The following is a 17,980-nucleotide window of genomic DNA, read 5'->3' on the forward strand; positions in this document are numbered from 1 at the left end:
ACCCCACTGAGTTCCTAGAGGGAGAAAGGAAGTAAGGTACAAATAAAAGAGACAGCATGGAATCCTGATTTTCATAAGGATTTAGGAAGAACATAAAATATGTTTAGTCACCTGAGGATACTGGCCCAGCAGACTTGGAAATGTGCATTCTACACTACTCTAATCCTAAAGTGCAGAGTCTTACAAATCGTGGCTGATTCCTCTGATTTTAGGGAATGATGGATGGCTTGCTCTGGGCCATTCATCCAGGGGGGAGATGTCTGCTTAACAGAAAAAAGCCTGCACTACAGATTGTAGGAGCAGGATGACTGGCTAACTGGGCCTCCTTGATATACTTGCAGCAAAGCACTGAGGCTCTGGTATGCACAAATTAAACGTCAATGAACAGGAAATTTTGCAAGCCAGAATTCAGGAATATCAAGTTGGGCTGCACTGACGATCCTTTGATATCTACATGGGCATCAATAAGGTAATTTATAATTTTATATGTATTAGAAATATAGTCAAATTAAAGTTATACACAGTTGTGAAGCTTACTAAAGAGCAAGTATTAAGCACAGAGCTGGAATTGACTAGCCCCTAGTACTATTAAACTGGCATTGCAGATTCAAAAGTATCAACAAAATAGCTGAATAGCTACATTTGTGTAGCATAAGCAACAGAGTGGGCAACAGATTAAATAATTTGCTGCATAATTAACACACACGACATATTTTGGCCTTTTTTCTTTATTTGTATCAAGATATTTTATTGCTTTCAGTACAATATAGGCTGAGTAGATTATATCAACATCATATATTTTACTTGTGTTTGAGAAAAGTCATTAAAAATGGAGTCTGCTTTATAAACCATCCAGAGTGCTTCCTCTGGTTAAGATTTTTAGGACAAATATACCAGAAAATTCCCACAACTCTGCTACATGGTATCAAGCATAGAAATTAACCCAGCAGTAAAAGATACAATGTAGGCAATAAAGGGTTGAGTTCATTATTGTGGAAAAAATATTTATCTGTTTACCATCTCAACCTCATAGAGCATTATTTTAAAGTCGGCATTTAGGCTACTCAGTCTACTTTGCAGTGAGCTTACCTAATTGTGTTAGGTTACTTATGTTTTGAACAGAAAAACTTTGTAGCTTTTTCATTCACTCACCCAGTGAAGTTAAGGATGTTGGCAAAAGCCCCACTTTGGCCCCATCTTGCCAAGTGGGGAAGTCAATGGGAGCAGAGGCTGCTGATCATCTGACAGGAGGTGCTCAATTCCTTGCAAAGTTATGCCTTTATATGTATGCATATTTGAGTGAAAATCTAGTTACATGTAGCATCACAGTTAGGTATCTTACTGTAGTTGCATACGGAATTATTGGGTCTCATTTCACACAAAAGAATATACCGGTTGCTGAAGATAATTTAACTTGATTAGGGAATCTGAAGTCTTAGAAGAGAATTTGGCTCTTATATATAGAGTGAACACCTGACAGCAGGATATTTTTTTTAGCCCCTTCCACTCGGTTATAGTGTGCTGTGTTTTTAAGCCTCTGCCTTTCTCTTGAAAAGAATGGGAGCTGTATGTGCAACAGGAATGCAGGATTTGGCCCAGAGCTTTTATTACTAGAACTTTTATCAAATCAAGTTATTAGGAAACGAAAGGAATTTTGAAGCAGCACAATGTGGATATAGTTTATTTCAGAAGACACTGATTTAGAACAAAAACGGTAAGAGTAGGTAAAATACAATTATGCATTAGCAACTTTTCAAAATTAAACAGAATTACCACTTTACTTTAAATAAGAGCTAAAGAATAATTAGTAAGTATTAAGGAGCAATCCTTATTTTCAGTCTAATTTTACATTTATGTAACTCCACTGACTGCAATAAAGTTAGTGCCAATTTACACTGATGACTAGACTAGGCCTTAAGTCTGAAAGTAAGTCTTTTGAAATTAACACAGTTTTTAGTGGCAATAAGTAAGATCAGTAAAAATGTGTTTAATATATATATACTGCAAAAGCCACTACAAATGTAGTATAAATGGAAGACATAAAATGCTAAAACATTCTTAACCACACACTGAAGCTGGTAGTTACCGCTATAACCTGTGAGATCATTACTGTATTCCTAACTCACTGTTTTGTATAGCATATTCAGTGTTTGCAATACATTGCAATATTTGGTATCATTAGCTATAGCATCATTACAAAACATTTTGGAACAGCCCCTTTGCATTTGGGTAATATTACTATTCTCACCTTTCCAATTTTGAAGAAGGCAAATTATTTCCCTTTATTTTTGTAGCATCCTTCTGATCAAAACAAATATACCTTTGTAAGTCACACTGTTTCTGTTTTCCTCCAAACGAACCTAAATATTTTGCAAAACACATTAGATGAAAAACAAATTGTTGACTTTAGAAACCACTTTGAAGTAATTTCTTTAAAGAATGCTTTAACACTAGCTTATGTTGAAAAAGGAAGTTATCTATATATATCATTTTAAAGATACAGGTCTGTCACATCTTACGTGCATTTAACATGCGCGATTTCAGCTTTACGCAGTTGGCAAGAACAAAAAACAAAACAAACAAAAAAGAGAAAAATAACAATTTTAATACTGTACCTGTAGTGCGGGTGATTCCGCCCGCCATTGAACTCAATGTAATTTTGACTATACACGGTTTTCGCTTTACGCACTAACTGCTGAACGGAACCCTCGTGTAAGATGAGACAGACCTGTCGTCATTTACAATCTTCCCTTGAAATTGAAATCTGTCCTCCAAGTGAATATTCAGTTCCCTGGCCTAAGCACACAAAGATTTTGCTTCCAATGAACTATTTCCCAGTAGTCATATGATAGTGAGATTAGTGTCAGTTGCAAGTCCCTTTTGTGTATATTGTTGTTTTGTTTTAAATATTCACAGCAATTCTGTAAACATAGTCTAGATTGAAAGTACAAACACTTTTTGATTTTACCTTTGTTCAACCAAAGAAATTCTTTACTTTCCCCACACTTAGACAAATCTTCAGTCTCATCCTCAGACACCATTACCTAAAACACATAAAATTTAGTTTATCTTTCTATATTTTAAGAAACTGTCTTCTCCTAAAAAGCCATGGATCTACCTAACAAAGTTAAATCACAATATAATACATGTTAATTGGAGGTTAACTCCGGGTTAAATTCAATTTGGGTTTGACTTTGATCTTGCTTCCACAGGCATAAGTCAGAAGTGACCCCATCATGTCGATCGAATCATACTGGCAGAATCAGGCCTTACCTGTTTCCTTGATATTTGTCTTCTCAGCTCAATGTTGTACTTGTGCAGTTTTAAAGATCAACTCTCCATTGTTTTTAACCAGATGTAAATAAAGGGGGAAAATGTGGGCAAACAAGACGTGTTTTGTAGATCTGGTGAAAAAGATTATGCTGCTTAGCAAGCAGTTTGATATTTTTAAAATGTTCTAAATATGGCCTTATTCTGGCCCTTATTCAGGAAAGCAAACTCATGAGCAGTCCCACTGAATACAGTGGGTCTACCTCTATGCTTTGTTAGACACGGACTTAAGAAAATTTCATAGCAGCAACATATGAAAGGAACTCGGTAGTGACCTAAAGATAGGAAGCTGAAAATGAGTTATCGTATGATCTGATTAGCTTTCTCATGTTATAAAAAAGAGAAAAAGTCTAAAGTATTCTGATTGCCAGTTTGAAGCCCACCATAGTGGTGATTTTCTGTTAGCCTTGTGTGACTATTTCAGGCTAGTGGCCTTTCATGTAATCCGCTGTTCTTTCACTCAGATTTTTGTTCAGTGTGACATTCCCAATACAAATGTCTTACAGGGAAGGGAAGGATCTTTTCAGCATTTCATCCATTGCCCCATTTGCTTTGAATGTGCAAACTAAGCCCTTGGGACTCTAACCTTGGTAGAAAATGAGAGGCCACTGTCTGAGAACAGAATTGGCACAGTCCCCCTTCAACACTGTGAGAAATCGGTCTCACAAACAAAGCAGCATTTGCTTTCTGCCTGGTGTCCCCTAGGATGCTTTGCCATGAGAGGGCAGGGTGGGGACAACAGGGAGGCACTGACATTGTAAAACAGAGGACAAAAGTCTTAGTGCGCCAATGGCTCTTGGAGAAGAGGTAGTGGTGGAGATGCACAGGAAGAGCTCACTGCTGCCTGGAAAAGAGAGATAAAGGGCTAAAAATAGAGGGAGGGAAATTAGCTGCCAACTCATTTTTCCATTGTAAGCAGAACTTCTAGCAGGAGGAAGCGTGGTTAATGTACTCAGCTGGGACTCAGGGTGTCTGGCAGAGATGGGAATTGAACCCTGATCTGACGCCTCTTCACCTGGTCATTTAACTTGTGCCTCAATTCCTCATACGGAAAAGGAATAACATTTCCTTCTTCTACCCTTCGTCTGTCTTGTCCAGTTAGACTGTAAACTCTTCAGGGCAGGGGCTGCGTATGTACATGTGTAGTCCCTAACACAATGGGTCTCTGGGATAGTGCATTAATGTGATTACTACAATTAGTTAATAGGGGCCACAATCTTTCCCCATAGTGACCTAGCAACAGCACTAAGCTACCTCCAGTATCCTCGAAGACAAGGCACAGCACGTCTCTCACAGATTACTGTAGGCCTTAGTGTCCAGAAATGGTAGCATTAGCAGCTAATTACAGGTTTGTCTACATTGGGGGTTTAACTGCAGTTACTGAAGCTAGTTTGGAGGGAAAATGCCTGAGCACACAAGACAGAATTCATTAGAGTGCAGTAACCCCTCGTTTACCGTGAATTGTGTAATACTCTTTCAAAATATATTCCCGAGCTTTATAAGAACTGTGGAACTGTGCCTTATGCACGGCAGCACACATCTGCATTACAATGGCCCCAACAGTGGATCTCCTTACACTGAATTAGCTTGCTATGGACTGGTACCATTGCAGAGTGGCCCGTTTTCCCAATGGTGATTGCGAATCGCTTGTCCGTGTGTGGGGACACTGCAGGATGGTATGCTGCTGCTGCTAGTTCAGCACAGATCTCAGAAAAAGTCATCTTCGCCATCCTGAAATTCTCTCACCACTGCTGGTCATCCCAGGTCTGCCTAGTGATCCTACCCCACCAATCCACACTGGTTTTCTAAGCCCAGAAACAGCACTGTAATGTGTGATATTGCTCCAAGAACAGCTCCTGTAGTAGCAGTTGCTTGGTATCAACCTTGTCCTTGTCTTCCTTCCTCTCCCGCTGCTGAAGCTGCTGCTGCCACATCATGTGCTTGGTGGTGCGTCAGGCACAGTCCAAAACGCAAAGCTGCCTGACTTTGAGAACTGAAATACAACCCAAGTAGCCTCTGCATCTTCGCAGTTGTCAGCACAGCAGCATGGAACACAGTTAGGTCTATACTGGCTGATAGCAATTTCAAAATGGTGCTAGCCCACCCAGAAGGAGAGGAAGCATTGAACAGAGAGAATGGAATCATGGGATTTTTTTTTAAAAAAAAATTGACTCCAAGTCCCAGAATTCCATTGGCTTCCTCTACTCATTCCACAATGTACAGCGAGAGAAATCCCAGAAATGCCCACTGCTCAGAAGCGAAGCTAAGGACTAGAGAATACCCTTTGAGAATGCCACACACTTAGTATGCAGCAAGCCCCCACCCTGTGCATACAATGATGAGAACTGAAAAGAGAGCACAGCTGCCCCATGTGCCCACTATTAACTGCAGCTTGTGTACAGCGTGTTAACTAACACAGAGCAACTAACTGTGGATTAACCACTGGCTCATGGAGACAAGCCCTACGTTTAACTTGGATTTCAGCTTTCCTAGTGGGAAAGTGAGTGAGAAGGACCATCACAGTATATAACTCACATCTTCCACATGAAAATTAGGCAAATATTGCTTAGCACTTCGATAGCATTTAGAATCCAGAGATGTCACAGTGCTTCATGAAGCTGGGTAAGCAGTAATTTCTCTGAGTCTCTCTTCCCCTATCTGTGAGATGGCTAAGTGACTTGTCCGAGGTAATGTGGTCAAATCAGTGGCAGAGAATCAAGCATAAAATCTCCTCTGCTCACTCAGAGGCCAGTTAAATGTGTGCCTTGGCGGCTGCCACATCTGTGATATAGTTTCTTTTGTTCACGAGTTTGTTCACGGTTTGAACGGAGAAAGAATACTAAAAAAATGCCCCGTAAATAAGGAGTTGGCATATTACTACGTTTTCAGAGATGGCAATAATGAAAAAGGTATTCAACCAAGAACGAACTAAACAGTTAAAGCTAATAACAATCCTAATAGATTGTCCCTCAGCAATTACTTCTGCTGATCTCCACATTTGGGAGCAAGCTCCCTGGAGCAGCAAGTCTGAACCATCTAAAACCATGAAAGCTCTGGCTGCATGCATGTCCCCTTGCAGATGTCTCCTCTTGCATGGAGATATAGTGCCCAGGGGAGGCATGAATCAGCGTTCACATTGCGCTTCCCGTCAGTACCCAGCTTGGGCTGGGGAAGGAATGATCCAACCAGTGGACTAAATTCAGCGATGAATCCTGGTCACAAGCCACTTGAGGCATGTTGTGCATACTCTAAGAAGAAGAACTGCCCAGAGTACTGGGCAGAGATTTCCTACTCCATCACGTAGATACTCCGTTACTTAAAGTAATACTCCAAATTTGAACATCTCTAACAAACAGTATATAAAACTACCTAGATTCCTCATAGTGTGTGAAACCTTTCATACTCTTGTCAGCAGCCACCCCTCCCAGGTATCTAACTGGTTTCATTTTGTTGATATTTGCACCTCCAAATCAGTCCTCTCCAACTCCATCACTATTTTATCCCCCATCTTTTTCAATTTCTCATAACCCTCATGAATGGCCTACTCAGGAACTATTTCAGATACAAGATCTCCACCTCATTTCCGTTGGTTCCATCTGATCCACTTCTTGCTTAGGACAAATGTACAATGTTCTTTATTCTGTCCTGCCATTTTTTCATCATAATTTATGTCATATATACAGCGTACTACTGATGGAGCTGCCAAGTTTTATTACCTATTAAAAAGCATCCGGATAATTTCACATCATTCCTAGACATTAAGCCTCATAAACCAAGTTTTAGCCTGGAGCGAGGTTTTACAGCCATTACAAATGCTAAAAACCAGGGATTGATAATGGAACAGATGGCAGGGCTTTATTTATAGCGAGAGCAGTGAGCACTGTTTTGACAACAGTAGAGGCTGAAGTACAGAATAACTGCTTTTACACAGACATTGATTCTTGTCCATCCAGGTGCACCATCAGGTTTATCTGCACAGAAGCTAGCAAGGCTGCCTTTTTGATGGGCCTGTGTACAGTACTTTAATACAGTCTGCAGTAAAGGCAAATTGATCATCAGCTACAAATAAATCAGGCTGTCAAAAAAAGTTAAACCAAGATTGAGACATTAGATGCAGATGCAAGTGATGGGAAACCAAGTAATCTATTGGACAAGAATTATCATCACACTAATCTAAAGCATACAGGCATGCTTAAAGCAAGTCAATAATCTATAGGAATGTTAAAAAGGAAGTAACAAGAACAAAGAAAGTTTCCTCACCATAAATCAATACTGCTGTCCTAGCTCATATATCTAGGATGTTATGTGCAAAACAGCAAAATGCCAAGGAATTACATCTTATTAATATAATTAGGATTTCAATTTAGTTTAGAGAAGCATTTACTATACTGCCTCTGTTAGGTGACTTATATATAATAACAACTAATTAGCCCAGATCAAACAGATAAATGACGACACAAGCAAAGGTGACAGCACCATTTTTGTCTACAAAACAAGTGATCTACAAAGATAGTTATTACAGGAGAATATACTGAGTATCTTAGAAGTGGGATATAACAGTTAAGGTTCTGAGAATATTGCCTCAGGCACGAAGAAAAGTGGTGAAGCTAATGGGCTACTGTGAAGGGATCTACTCTCCACAGGTGCTGCCTAGTGGTCAGTGAGGGTGTGACAAGTGCTCTTCTGTCTTGGCACCCCCTATTGATAGCCTTTGGTGATCTGTCCTCTGCTATGGCTTGGCCCTCCGGCTGGGCCATAAGTTGTGTCCACCTGTTCCAGGGTATGTCAAGATTCCTGCCCAGCAAGAGGCTTCAGGCTTTACCTGGCCATAGCCCCAGACTTGGGACTCTCTGAGATATGGGGTCTTCCTAGTTCTGAGTCTCCAGCCCCATCAGGACGTGGGTAAGAGAACCTGGGCCCACCTCTCTCCACTAGGTTCCAATCCAGGGCCCAAGGGCAGGCAGCTGAACTCGGTACCCTGAAGTGCCAGGCCTCCCAGATCACTTCCTACCGGTCTCCCCGTTCAAGAGGGAAACGCAAAAGCTTGTAAACAAAATAAATCAAAGAAGTCTCCAACCTTGCAGATGTCCAGAGTCCTTTTCCCTCAGAGGTCGGACAGACCATCAATAGTCAGGGGCCCCAGCAGGGCTCTTTTTGGAGAGTTTCAGAGTGTAGGTCTGCTCACCTGCAAGCGAGCTACTCCGCTCCCCTTTTCAGCTTCTCCTCCAGCCTGTGCATGCACTGCAGGTTTAGCAGGGTGGAGCTGCCTGGGCCCAGAGTAGCTCCTTAACCCCTTCCACTTCAGTGTGGGGTCTATACACCTCATCACAGCTACCCATTCTATACCCATTTGGTATAGAAGATGGTATGAAGCATGATCATCAGATATTTCACATCACCCAGGACACTGATATGGACATGTGTACCTGTACTTTGTAAGAGTCATCTACATTCATATACCAGAGCCATATTGATGTACTTCATTTGACAGATCAAAGACCAGATCTGCAGTTGGTGTGAACTGGCACAGCTCCATTGACTTACAAGGAGCTATCCCAGTTACACTAGCCAAGAGTCTGAGCCAAGATATTTAGTGAGAATATGTTTTGCCAGGGCAACCTGGGTCTATATGGCAAGAGACGCAAGTATCTGCATACAGCCATTGTATCATTTTATGGCAAGCAGGGGAGGGGTTAAGATGAACTAAAGCAGGCCAATAACTGTCTGGTTTAATAATAATAAAAGCTGCCAAGGCAGTAAAAGGCAATTAATTCCTAATTTAATTCTTGCAGCTACAGCATAACAGAAAAGCAATGATATATCTACCGAGAGTAGGTATTTGTCTAACTTAATTAACCACCAGCAGCCTGAGATTAGATTGCCAGCTGTGATCACACAAATATACTTGGAGCAAGTAATAAATGACAAACATGATGTTTCCTTAAAACAAATAAAAACTGGTATATGTGAGCTAAGAAAAGCCTTCCAAGAACCGGCAGAATGACTGAGTAAAGGGGGTGCTCCATGCTAAGGGAGATGCAAACCTTAAGTGCGAAGCACTGTTTGAAGTGGAGAATCACACCGCCACTTAGCAGGGAAAAAGCAGTATCATTTGTTAAGAATGTTATAGGCATTTCTATGGTACCCAGCAATACAGTATTTAAGCACTGTTTGAAAACAGATGTAGGTCAGATTATACCTGACACTTGTGCTGCTGTGGAGTATAAGGCACACTACCACTTTTTCTGTTTCCTGCACAAAGGCTGGACACAGTAATAGTTCTTCCAGCTGAGGGAATACTGGGACTATTCTCGCTTAGCACTCACTGGTTCATCTCTCCTCAAAACAGAGACGAGGAATGGCCATGTACACACTCCCTAATGTGTGCCAAGAAGCTCAGACATGGACTAACTTCTGGATGGGATAGCATCTCAGAGCTCCCATAACTCCACACTGCCCCCACCTGGGCCAGAAATGTAGTGATACAATCTGACTCATAATCTGTGGATGGTAAAAGCAGCTGGTGCTGGGCACTTGTTCCTAACCCGTGTACTATGTCATTTCAGCAGTCACGTACCACTTTACTGTTTGATTCCAAATGCAGTTCCATCCTTATCTTTAGGTAATCTATAATTGTACTACTACTAACTCAATCATATGTTAAATTTTCCCTGTTCTAGCTATCTCATCGATAGTATGAGTATGTGTAGGTGGGCTGGAGTAGGAAATGAAGTGACAGCTGGTCCAATCTAACCCCTGGTTTGATGTTATAATAACTGCTTGGAAGGTAGAATGCAGATTAGTAAAACAGGAGCCAAACCATTACACTTGATATAAGTAGCTACGTGGTCCAAGTGACATCTGATCTGCCAATACTTCACTTGCAAGTGAAACTTGAGTTACTTTAGAAATAACAAGATCTGAAATGGTTTGAAAAGTATCTAGTAGAGTGAGCGATAAAGAACTATTCCATACTTGCACTCCAAACAATCCCAGTCTGTCTGGGTATTTTTTCCCCGGGTTCAGGGTATTTTTTCCCCGGGTTTTCCCATTTCATTTTTTGGCTGGTACTGTAAGTAAAAATGCCAGAATACCACAAGTAATGTGATTCACGTAACATTTATGACCAACTCTGAAAGAGTAGGTACCAGACAACGGGAGAGCCTATTCTCCTGACAAGAGTGGCTTGAACAAGTCCTGCCCAAGTCACAATTTTTATTTTTATTGTTCGTATGGTAGTAGCATAAGTCCTGTTTTAGAGATGGGAAAACTGACGTTAGGTAAGTCACTTACAGTGTGTGTCTCAGTGAGTCAGTGGCACACCTAGGAACACAAACCAGGTGTCCCAACTCCTACTTCTCATCTCTATTAGACCATGCTGCCTCCTAAAAAAAACCACTATTTGCATGTTGCTAGACATTTCTATATAGGAAATACACACTAGACCTAGGACTTACAACTATTATAATTAATCTTGGTCATCACACTTGATCACAGAAATGTAGGGCTGGAAGGTCCTCACAAAGTCATCAAATCCAGCCCCCTGCACTGAGGTAGGACCAAGTTTGCAGGTGTGCCTTTAATATTATCTCCTTGAGAAACTGCCAGATCTCCTGAACTCCTTTTTTCCTTAGATTTTCTTCCCATGGGATCTTGCCTACTAGTTATCTAAGTCTTTTGAAATCCTTTGTCCTAATCTGCTGCTCTCTAGAATCATGAAATCTATCACTTCATGACCACTTTGACCCAAATTCCCTTCCACCTTCAGATTCAATACCAATTTTTCCTTGTTGGTCAGAATCAAGTCTAAAATGGCTGTCCCCCTGGTTACTTCCTCCACATTCTGAAACAAAAGCTGTCTCCAATGTATTCTTATGGGAAATTTAGTGGTTTTTTTTCCTATTACTTTTCCAACAGACGCTTGATTGTTATCTATTGCCACAAACAATGATGGATTGTTATCTATAACAATTTCCTGTGTTAACATCCCCATCTGGAAGTGAGTTATGAGCTATTGGTATTCAAACCTTCGCTGATGTTTCTTTTGACTACAAGGAAATTATTTGGCTTTCACTTCAGGAGTTCAGCCAGACACTTTTCTTATATCAACAGCTATATTTTAATGTATGCCTGCAATTAGTCCCTGCTGCATCACAACTTCTGCTTTATTTGCAGGTTCTCCCCTTTATCCATTTCATGTGTCGTAAGGTAAGTCAGTGTTAATTTTTTTTATCACACTCCTCATATTTTAAAGGGGCTTTACTGGACCACAGCACGGCCACAAATTGATTTAGTAACTTGATACTACCCATGGCCTAGCTCCCTCTTATGCTTTACTGCATGGTTCTAAGATGGTTACTTTGTGCTGCTTTCAGGAAGTGATTTCCCCTTACTTTATCTTTGCAATTTTGCTCTATGTGCATCTTGCTATCACCAGACTCCCAGAGTTATTGTTAAAATTAATATCAAACAACTATGCTAGTTTCATCTAGCTTGTTGATATTCTTTTTTGTCATGGACAGAACACCTTGAGTTGATAAAGGCTGCTTTCTGTGCTATTCTGAATAAATTATGCTCCTAAGATTAACTGTAGGTATGTGTTAATTGCACGGACATAGTCGGTTTACTGTTTTATGGACTGATTTTCACTGCATTAGAAACACTACCTTTTCAAGCTTCATGACAAAGCAGCATTTTAGAGCAGATGATCCACAAGTAATTAAGGCAAGTAGCATTTCAAGTCAGGGCTTTAGAAAGCTCAAAGCCAATCAACTGAGAGTATTACTGGCTTTAAGTCATTTACCATGCTACATCCTTCTGCCACGTAAAAATTCGTTCTGGTTTTCATCAGGCAGTGTGAACAGTAAAATGTTTTGTTAAGATATTGTTTTAAAATCTGATTAGACAAAATTATGCCGCATCCCCAGTGCTGGCACAATGGTGCTAGCAGCCATTTCTAGAAAAAATGGGTTTCTAATAGGAAAAATAGAGGTATAAATGCACTCAGACTTTCACTATGGATATTGACTACAGCTTATTTTACACAGTGCTTATGGGTTAAAAAGAAAGGTAAAAGGCTTTTTACACAGATGATTTCTGGGTCACTTTCTTCTTTTTTAATTTTGGCAACTTCAGATTTCTCCAGAAGCATGTGTTGGCTCTCAGAAAGAGGCACCTGCAACAAGGTATGAGAATTGGAAGCAACAAGTTTAGCTAGTTTTAGCATGCCAACAGCACAGATGTTGAAGCACACCACATCACCCAGGATTGAGAGTAAAATAATGCTCCAGGATGTTACACCTATTCTAACAGTGTGGCAACCTGCACATTTCAGAAATCTTAGCATTGTTTAATAACTGGGCATTGCTGCTCTTGCGTTCTGCTTTTTAGGTAAAAATGCCCAGAACATGCATTTTTTTTTTTAATTACCACATTTCCATGAGATGCGCCAAAAAGCTGAAATATCCACAGTTCAAATCTGATTCTGTTTCTAGGGGCAAATTTTCAAGAGGGCAGTGTTCATTTTTCAGATGCCATTTCCACTTGTAAAATTTGTACTTGCGACTGAATTGTGTGTGCAAATCTGAATACTTGCACCCTTCACTGCTCAACTACAAGTGGAAATACAGATTTGCACCTGCAGTTCATTGTGTGCTATTTGCACCTGTCAAAAAGTATGCCAGGCATCAGTCTTCTGAATATTTGCCCCTGCATTTAATTCTGGCATTAAAATGAGGTCAATGTACAATATTCAAATCAGCATACACTAGCCATCTGTCTTTTCACACTCCGTTTATGACAAGGAGTCATTTAGCACCAAGAATGACCATATCATATTAAACCAATAGTCCATCTAATAGTGTATGCCATACTCAACAGTCAATTCTGCCAGAGGAAGGCAAACAATGCTGGGCCATAATGGTCAAATGAGCAATACTACCCCATTGGGTGTGTTTGGAATAGAGGGAGAGGACATGGGGAAAGTGACTTTTTCATGACCTTTGCAAGTGTTCACTTTATGCCCTGAAGCATGCAGACTGATAGCACCAGTGCATTTTTATTCTAGCCAGTTTAACTGCTGATGTTATTAGTCTTACTTACTGCTTTTAGATGTTTTATTTTTTCCAGCTACTACAAAGAAATACTTGGCAAGCTGAACTTTACCAGGTGTTACCACTATACTATTTTCAAAGCTGCATAAACCTTTCCATTCTAATCCCTTGTTTTCAGTCATTTAATTGTCTCAGGTTTCAGAGTGGTAGCCGTGTTAGTCTGTATCAGTAGAAACAACAAGGAGTCCTTGTGACACCTTAGAGACTAACAAATTTATTTGGGCATAAGCTTTCATGGGATACAACCCACTTCATCAGATGCATGGAGTGGAAAATACAGTAAACAGGTATAAATATACAGCACATGAAAAGATGGGAGTACCAAGTGGGGGGGAGGGGTCAGTGCTAACAAGGCCAATTCAATTAGGGTGGATGTAGCCCATTCCCATCAGTTAACAAGAAGGGGTAAATATCAACAGAGGGAAAATGACTTTTTGTAGTGCTAACGAGGCCAATTCAATCAAAGTGGATGTGGCCCATTCCAGAAGTTGACAAGAGGGGGTGAATATCAACAGAGGGAAAATTATTTTCTGTAGTGACCCAGCCACTCCCAGTCTTTATTCAGGCCTAATTTGATGGTGTCAAGTTTGCAAATTAATTCCAGTTCTGCAGTTTCTCGCGGAAGTCTGTTTTTGAAGTTTTGCTGGAAATGGGCCACATCCACTTTGATTCAAGGTCTCACTGATCATGGAAAGCCAGTTAGGAAGGGCTGCAATTCTCAAAACAACTGCAAAGATTTTAATGAAAGTTCATGAATTTTTTTTTAATAGTATTTGCCCTTTCTTAAATTTTTATTATTGGAAATGCACCTTCTAAGTTGATAAATACCCAGTATAAATCAAACTAATAAGCAAGCTACTTTAGGAAGGATATCAAAAACAAAGAAATAAAGTGGTACTACACCAGTGAAACTCGGTGATCCTTCTCCAGTAGGGAAACAGGAGGTATTTGTCCTTCACGAGGTCTTGCTTTCTTCTGGGAAATAACCCTGTGCTCTGAAATATCCCATCTTTTAGGGCCTCTTTTTTGCACGTGTTGTTTTCTGCTACAGTTATCCAAACATGAAGATGACAGAGCTGGCTCTCTATGGAAAGCATTTCTTTGACTCACTGTTTTCTGAACACTTTCATTTTTCTTAAAGAAAGCAAACTGTCAGTTATGTCAAAGTAACCACTTCTCTTTTGGTTGGGTCATTTAACAAGAAAGATTACAAACTATTTTACTTCATAACTCTTGAATTACACGAAGTTTGACCTTACTAAAAGGCTGATCCAGAACAGGGCCGGCTCCAGGCACCAGCCCACCAAGCATGTGCTTGGGGCAGTGCTTGGAGGGGGGCGGCGCGGCGGGGCACTCCGGCCCGAGAGCGGGGCCGCGACTGGGCTCGCCGCCCTCCCCACAACGCTTTGGCCGCCGGGAAGAGCGGAGCCGCAGCGGGCTCGCCGCCCTCCCCCCAGCGCTCTGGCCGCCGGGGGCTCTCCGCCCTCCCCCCGGCACTCTGGCCGCCGGAGAGAGCGGAGAGCCCCGGCCAGGCTCTCCGCCCTGCTCTCGGCGCTCTGGCCGCTGGGGAGAGTGGAGAGCCCCAGCCAGGCTCTCCGCCCTGCTCCCGGCGCTCTGGCCGCTGGGGAGAGCGGAGAGCCCCAGCCGGGCTCTCCGCCCTCCTCCTGGTGCTCTGGCCGCCGGGGGCTCTCCGCCCTCCCCCCGGCGCTCTGGCCACTGGGGAGAGCAGAGAGCCCCGGCCGGGCTCTCCGCCCTCGTCCCGGTGCTCTGGCCGCCGGGGGCTCTCTGCCCTCCTCCCAGCGCTCTGGCCGCCAGGGACAGCGGAGCCGCGGTGGGCTCGGCACCCTCCCCTGCCGAGCTGAGGGGGGAGAGGGGAGGCGGCGGGTGGTTTTTTTGCCTAGGGCGGCAAAAAGGCCAGATCCGGCCCTGATCCAGAAACCACAGAGGCCAATGGAAAAATTTCCATTAATTTCCAATGGCTTTGGATCAGACTCTTAATATGTTAGCAGACTTCTTCTGCAAGATGAAACACCACTTCATTCAAAGGACAAAATTCTGACATGTACAGGTCTGAGGTAAATTAGTGTGTCTTTAATTCCTTTCCTGCCTCTGCTAGTTCACAATGGAAAATAGTTATCCGAAGAGTTTAGTTACTCACATTTATTAATAGAGTTCCGCTGCTGTCTCCACACTGAGTAACCGTGTGTGATTTGATTAAAAGAGATTTCTATAAAAATAAATGTAAACACATGCAATTCAGGAGTTTACAGTAATTTATGCCTGTCACAAAATCAGTAAAGACTCACTAATGGATTGTTCTTACCATCTTACATGTTCACTGTGAACTCTTGAGTTTAATATCTTTAATACTCCCATTACGGTAGTGGCAGGAGGCATTTGCCACAGAAATAAGTTATAAATAACCTCTTTAAATACTTCTTCCCCGCCCATCCTTATGAAAGTCAACTCACCTTCTGGTATCTGCTCTATGCAGAATGAGGCTTTCTGGGGCATCTCTAGCTAAGGAGTTTTATAGAGAACTGACTCTGCTATCTGTTATGTTTCAAGAAGGTAGCAGAGGTTTTTGAAGACGTGTGTTTATTTAGGAAAAAAGGGGGGGATTAAACATGGTTAGCCCCCAATTCTGTTCCCCAACACCAAGTCACCACAGCACACTCTGAAGTAAAACAAGCTTTTATAAAGGCCTGGTTTATTGGTTAGAAATTCCCACCAAAGAACCTAGTAGTCAGAATTCTAACTCAAAGGCCACCCAGCATCTCTGTGCTGGCTAGCCGAATAGGCAAAAAAGTGAATATAACTTCTATTTTCAGGGACTACCCAAGTAGACTCCTCAAGTTTCTGGAGAGCAGTTCCCTAAGCAACTCCTGTTCTTGACAGGCTGATCAGGAATGCAGTAAATTTCCTCTCTAATCAGATACAAGAGAATACCAAGAAACAGGCTCAAAACTCTACATACTCCCCAGTAAGCCTGACCTTCCTTCAGTGGCCAAGAGCCTCAGTAATGGTACTCTGGGGGAAATTCTATAAGCAGCATCGTGGATTCAGATATATAAAAAAAATGAGGAGCGAGGCAGCTGGGAATTGTGCAATAAGCCTATTTGCTGCTTTTGTTATTTTTAGGGCAGTCAATTAATAACTGTGATTAACTCAAAAAAATTAATTGCGCTTAATCGCAGTTTTAATCGCACTGTTAAACAATAGAATACCAATTGAAATTTACTAAATATTTCTGATTTTTCTACATTGTCATGTATATTGTATTCTGTGTTATAATTGAAATCAAAGTGTATATTATTTTGGATTACAAATATTTGCACTGTAAAAATGATAAAAGAAATTGTATTTTTCAGTTCACCTCATACAAGTACTGTAGTGCAATCTCTTTGTTGTGAAAGTGCAATTTACAAACAGATTTTTTTTGTTACATAACTGCACTCAAAAACAAAACAATGTAAGGTATTTATGTGCCAGATATGCTAAACATTCGTATACCCCTTCGGCCACTATTCCAGAGGACATGCTTCCATGCTGATGATGCCCGTTAAAAAAATTATGTGTCAATTTAATTTGTGATTGAACTCCTTGGGGGAAGAATTGTATGTCCCCTGCTCTGTTTTACCTGCATTCTGACATATATTTTATGTTATAGCAGTCTCGGATGATGACCCAGCACACGTTGTTCATTTTAAGAACACTTTCACTGCAGATTTGACAAAAGGCAAAAAAAGGTACCAATGTGAGATTTCTAAAGAGAGCTACAGCACTCGACCCAAGGTTTAAGAATCTGAAGTGCCTTCCAAAATCTGAGAGGGATGAGGTGTGGAGCATGCTTTCAGAAGTCTTAAAAGAGCAACACTCCGATGCAGAAACTACAGAACCTGAACCACCAAAAAAACAAAACAAAACAAAACAAAAAAACCAACAACCTTCTGCTGGTGGCATCTGACTCAGATAATGAAAATGAACATGCATCGGTCCACACTGCTTTGGATCGTTATCGAGCAGAACCTGTGATCATCATGGACGCATGTCCCCTGGAATGGTAGTTGAAGCATGAAGGGACATATGAATCTTTAGCACATCTGGCATGTAAATATCTTGCAACGCCGGCTATAACAGTGTCATGTGAATGCCTGTTCTCACTTTCAGATGCCATTGTAAACAAGAAGCAGACAGCATTATCTCCTGCAAATGTAAACAAACTTGTTTGTCTGAGAGATTGGCTGAACAAGAAGTAGGACAGAATGGACTTGCAGGCTCTAAAATTTTACACTGTTTTATTTTTGAAAGCAGTTTTTTTGTACATACACCTCTACCCCGACGTAACACGACCCGATATAACACGAATTTGGATATAATGCAGTAAAGCAGCGCTCTGGGGCGGCAGGGCTGCATGCTCCAGTGGATCAAAGCAAGTTCAATATAACGCAATTTCATCTATAACGCGGTAAGATTTTTTGGCTCCCGAAGACAGCGTTATATCAGGGTAGAAGTGTAATTCTACATTTGTAAGTTCA

At 41.3% G+C, this 17,980-nt stretch overlaps 1 protein-coding gene across 2 annotated transcripts in view; it reads right to left on the reverse strand.

Moving 5' to 3' along the window:
* MORC1 (MORC family CW-type zinc finger 1) overlaps positions 1-17,980 on the reverse strand; it is a 106,002-nt gene that overhangs the window by 20,332 nt on the left and 67,690 nt on the right. Inside the window, exons 18-22 of one of the 2 annotated variants that reach the window (XM_034790803.1) lie at positions 15,601-15,669; positions 14,346-14,576; positions 12,416-12,505; positions 2,969-3,044; positions 2,249-2,360 (exon numbers count right to left, since the gene is read on the reverse strand). In XM_034790803.1, the coding sequence (XP_034646694.1) occupies positions 2,249-2,360; positions 2,969-3,044; positions 12,416-12,505; positions 14,346-14,576; positions 15,601-15,669 (578 nt within the window). Of the gene's footprint in view, positions 1-2,248; positions 2,361-2,968; positions 3,045-12,415; positions 12,506-14,345; positions 14,592-15,600; positions 15,670-17,980 lie in introns of both variants that reach the window. The other variant, XM_034790792.1, reaches the window with a different exon arrangement.

This window comes from Trachemys scripta, chromosome 1, assembly GCF_013100865.1.
Source record: "Trachemys scripta elegans isolate TJP31775 chromosome 1, CAS_Tse_1.0, whole genome shotgun sequence".
Taxonomy (NCBI): Eukaryota; Metazoa; Chordata; order Testudines; family Emydidae; genus Trachemys; species Trachemys scripta.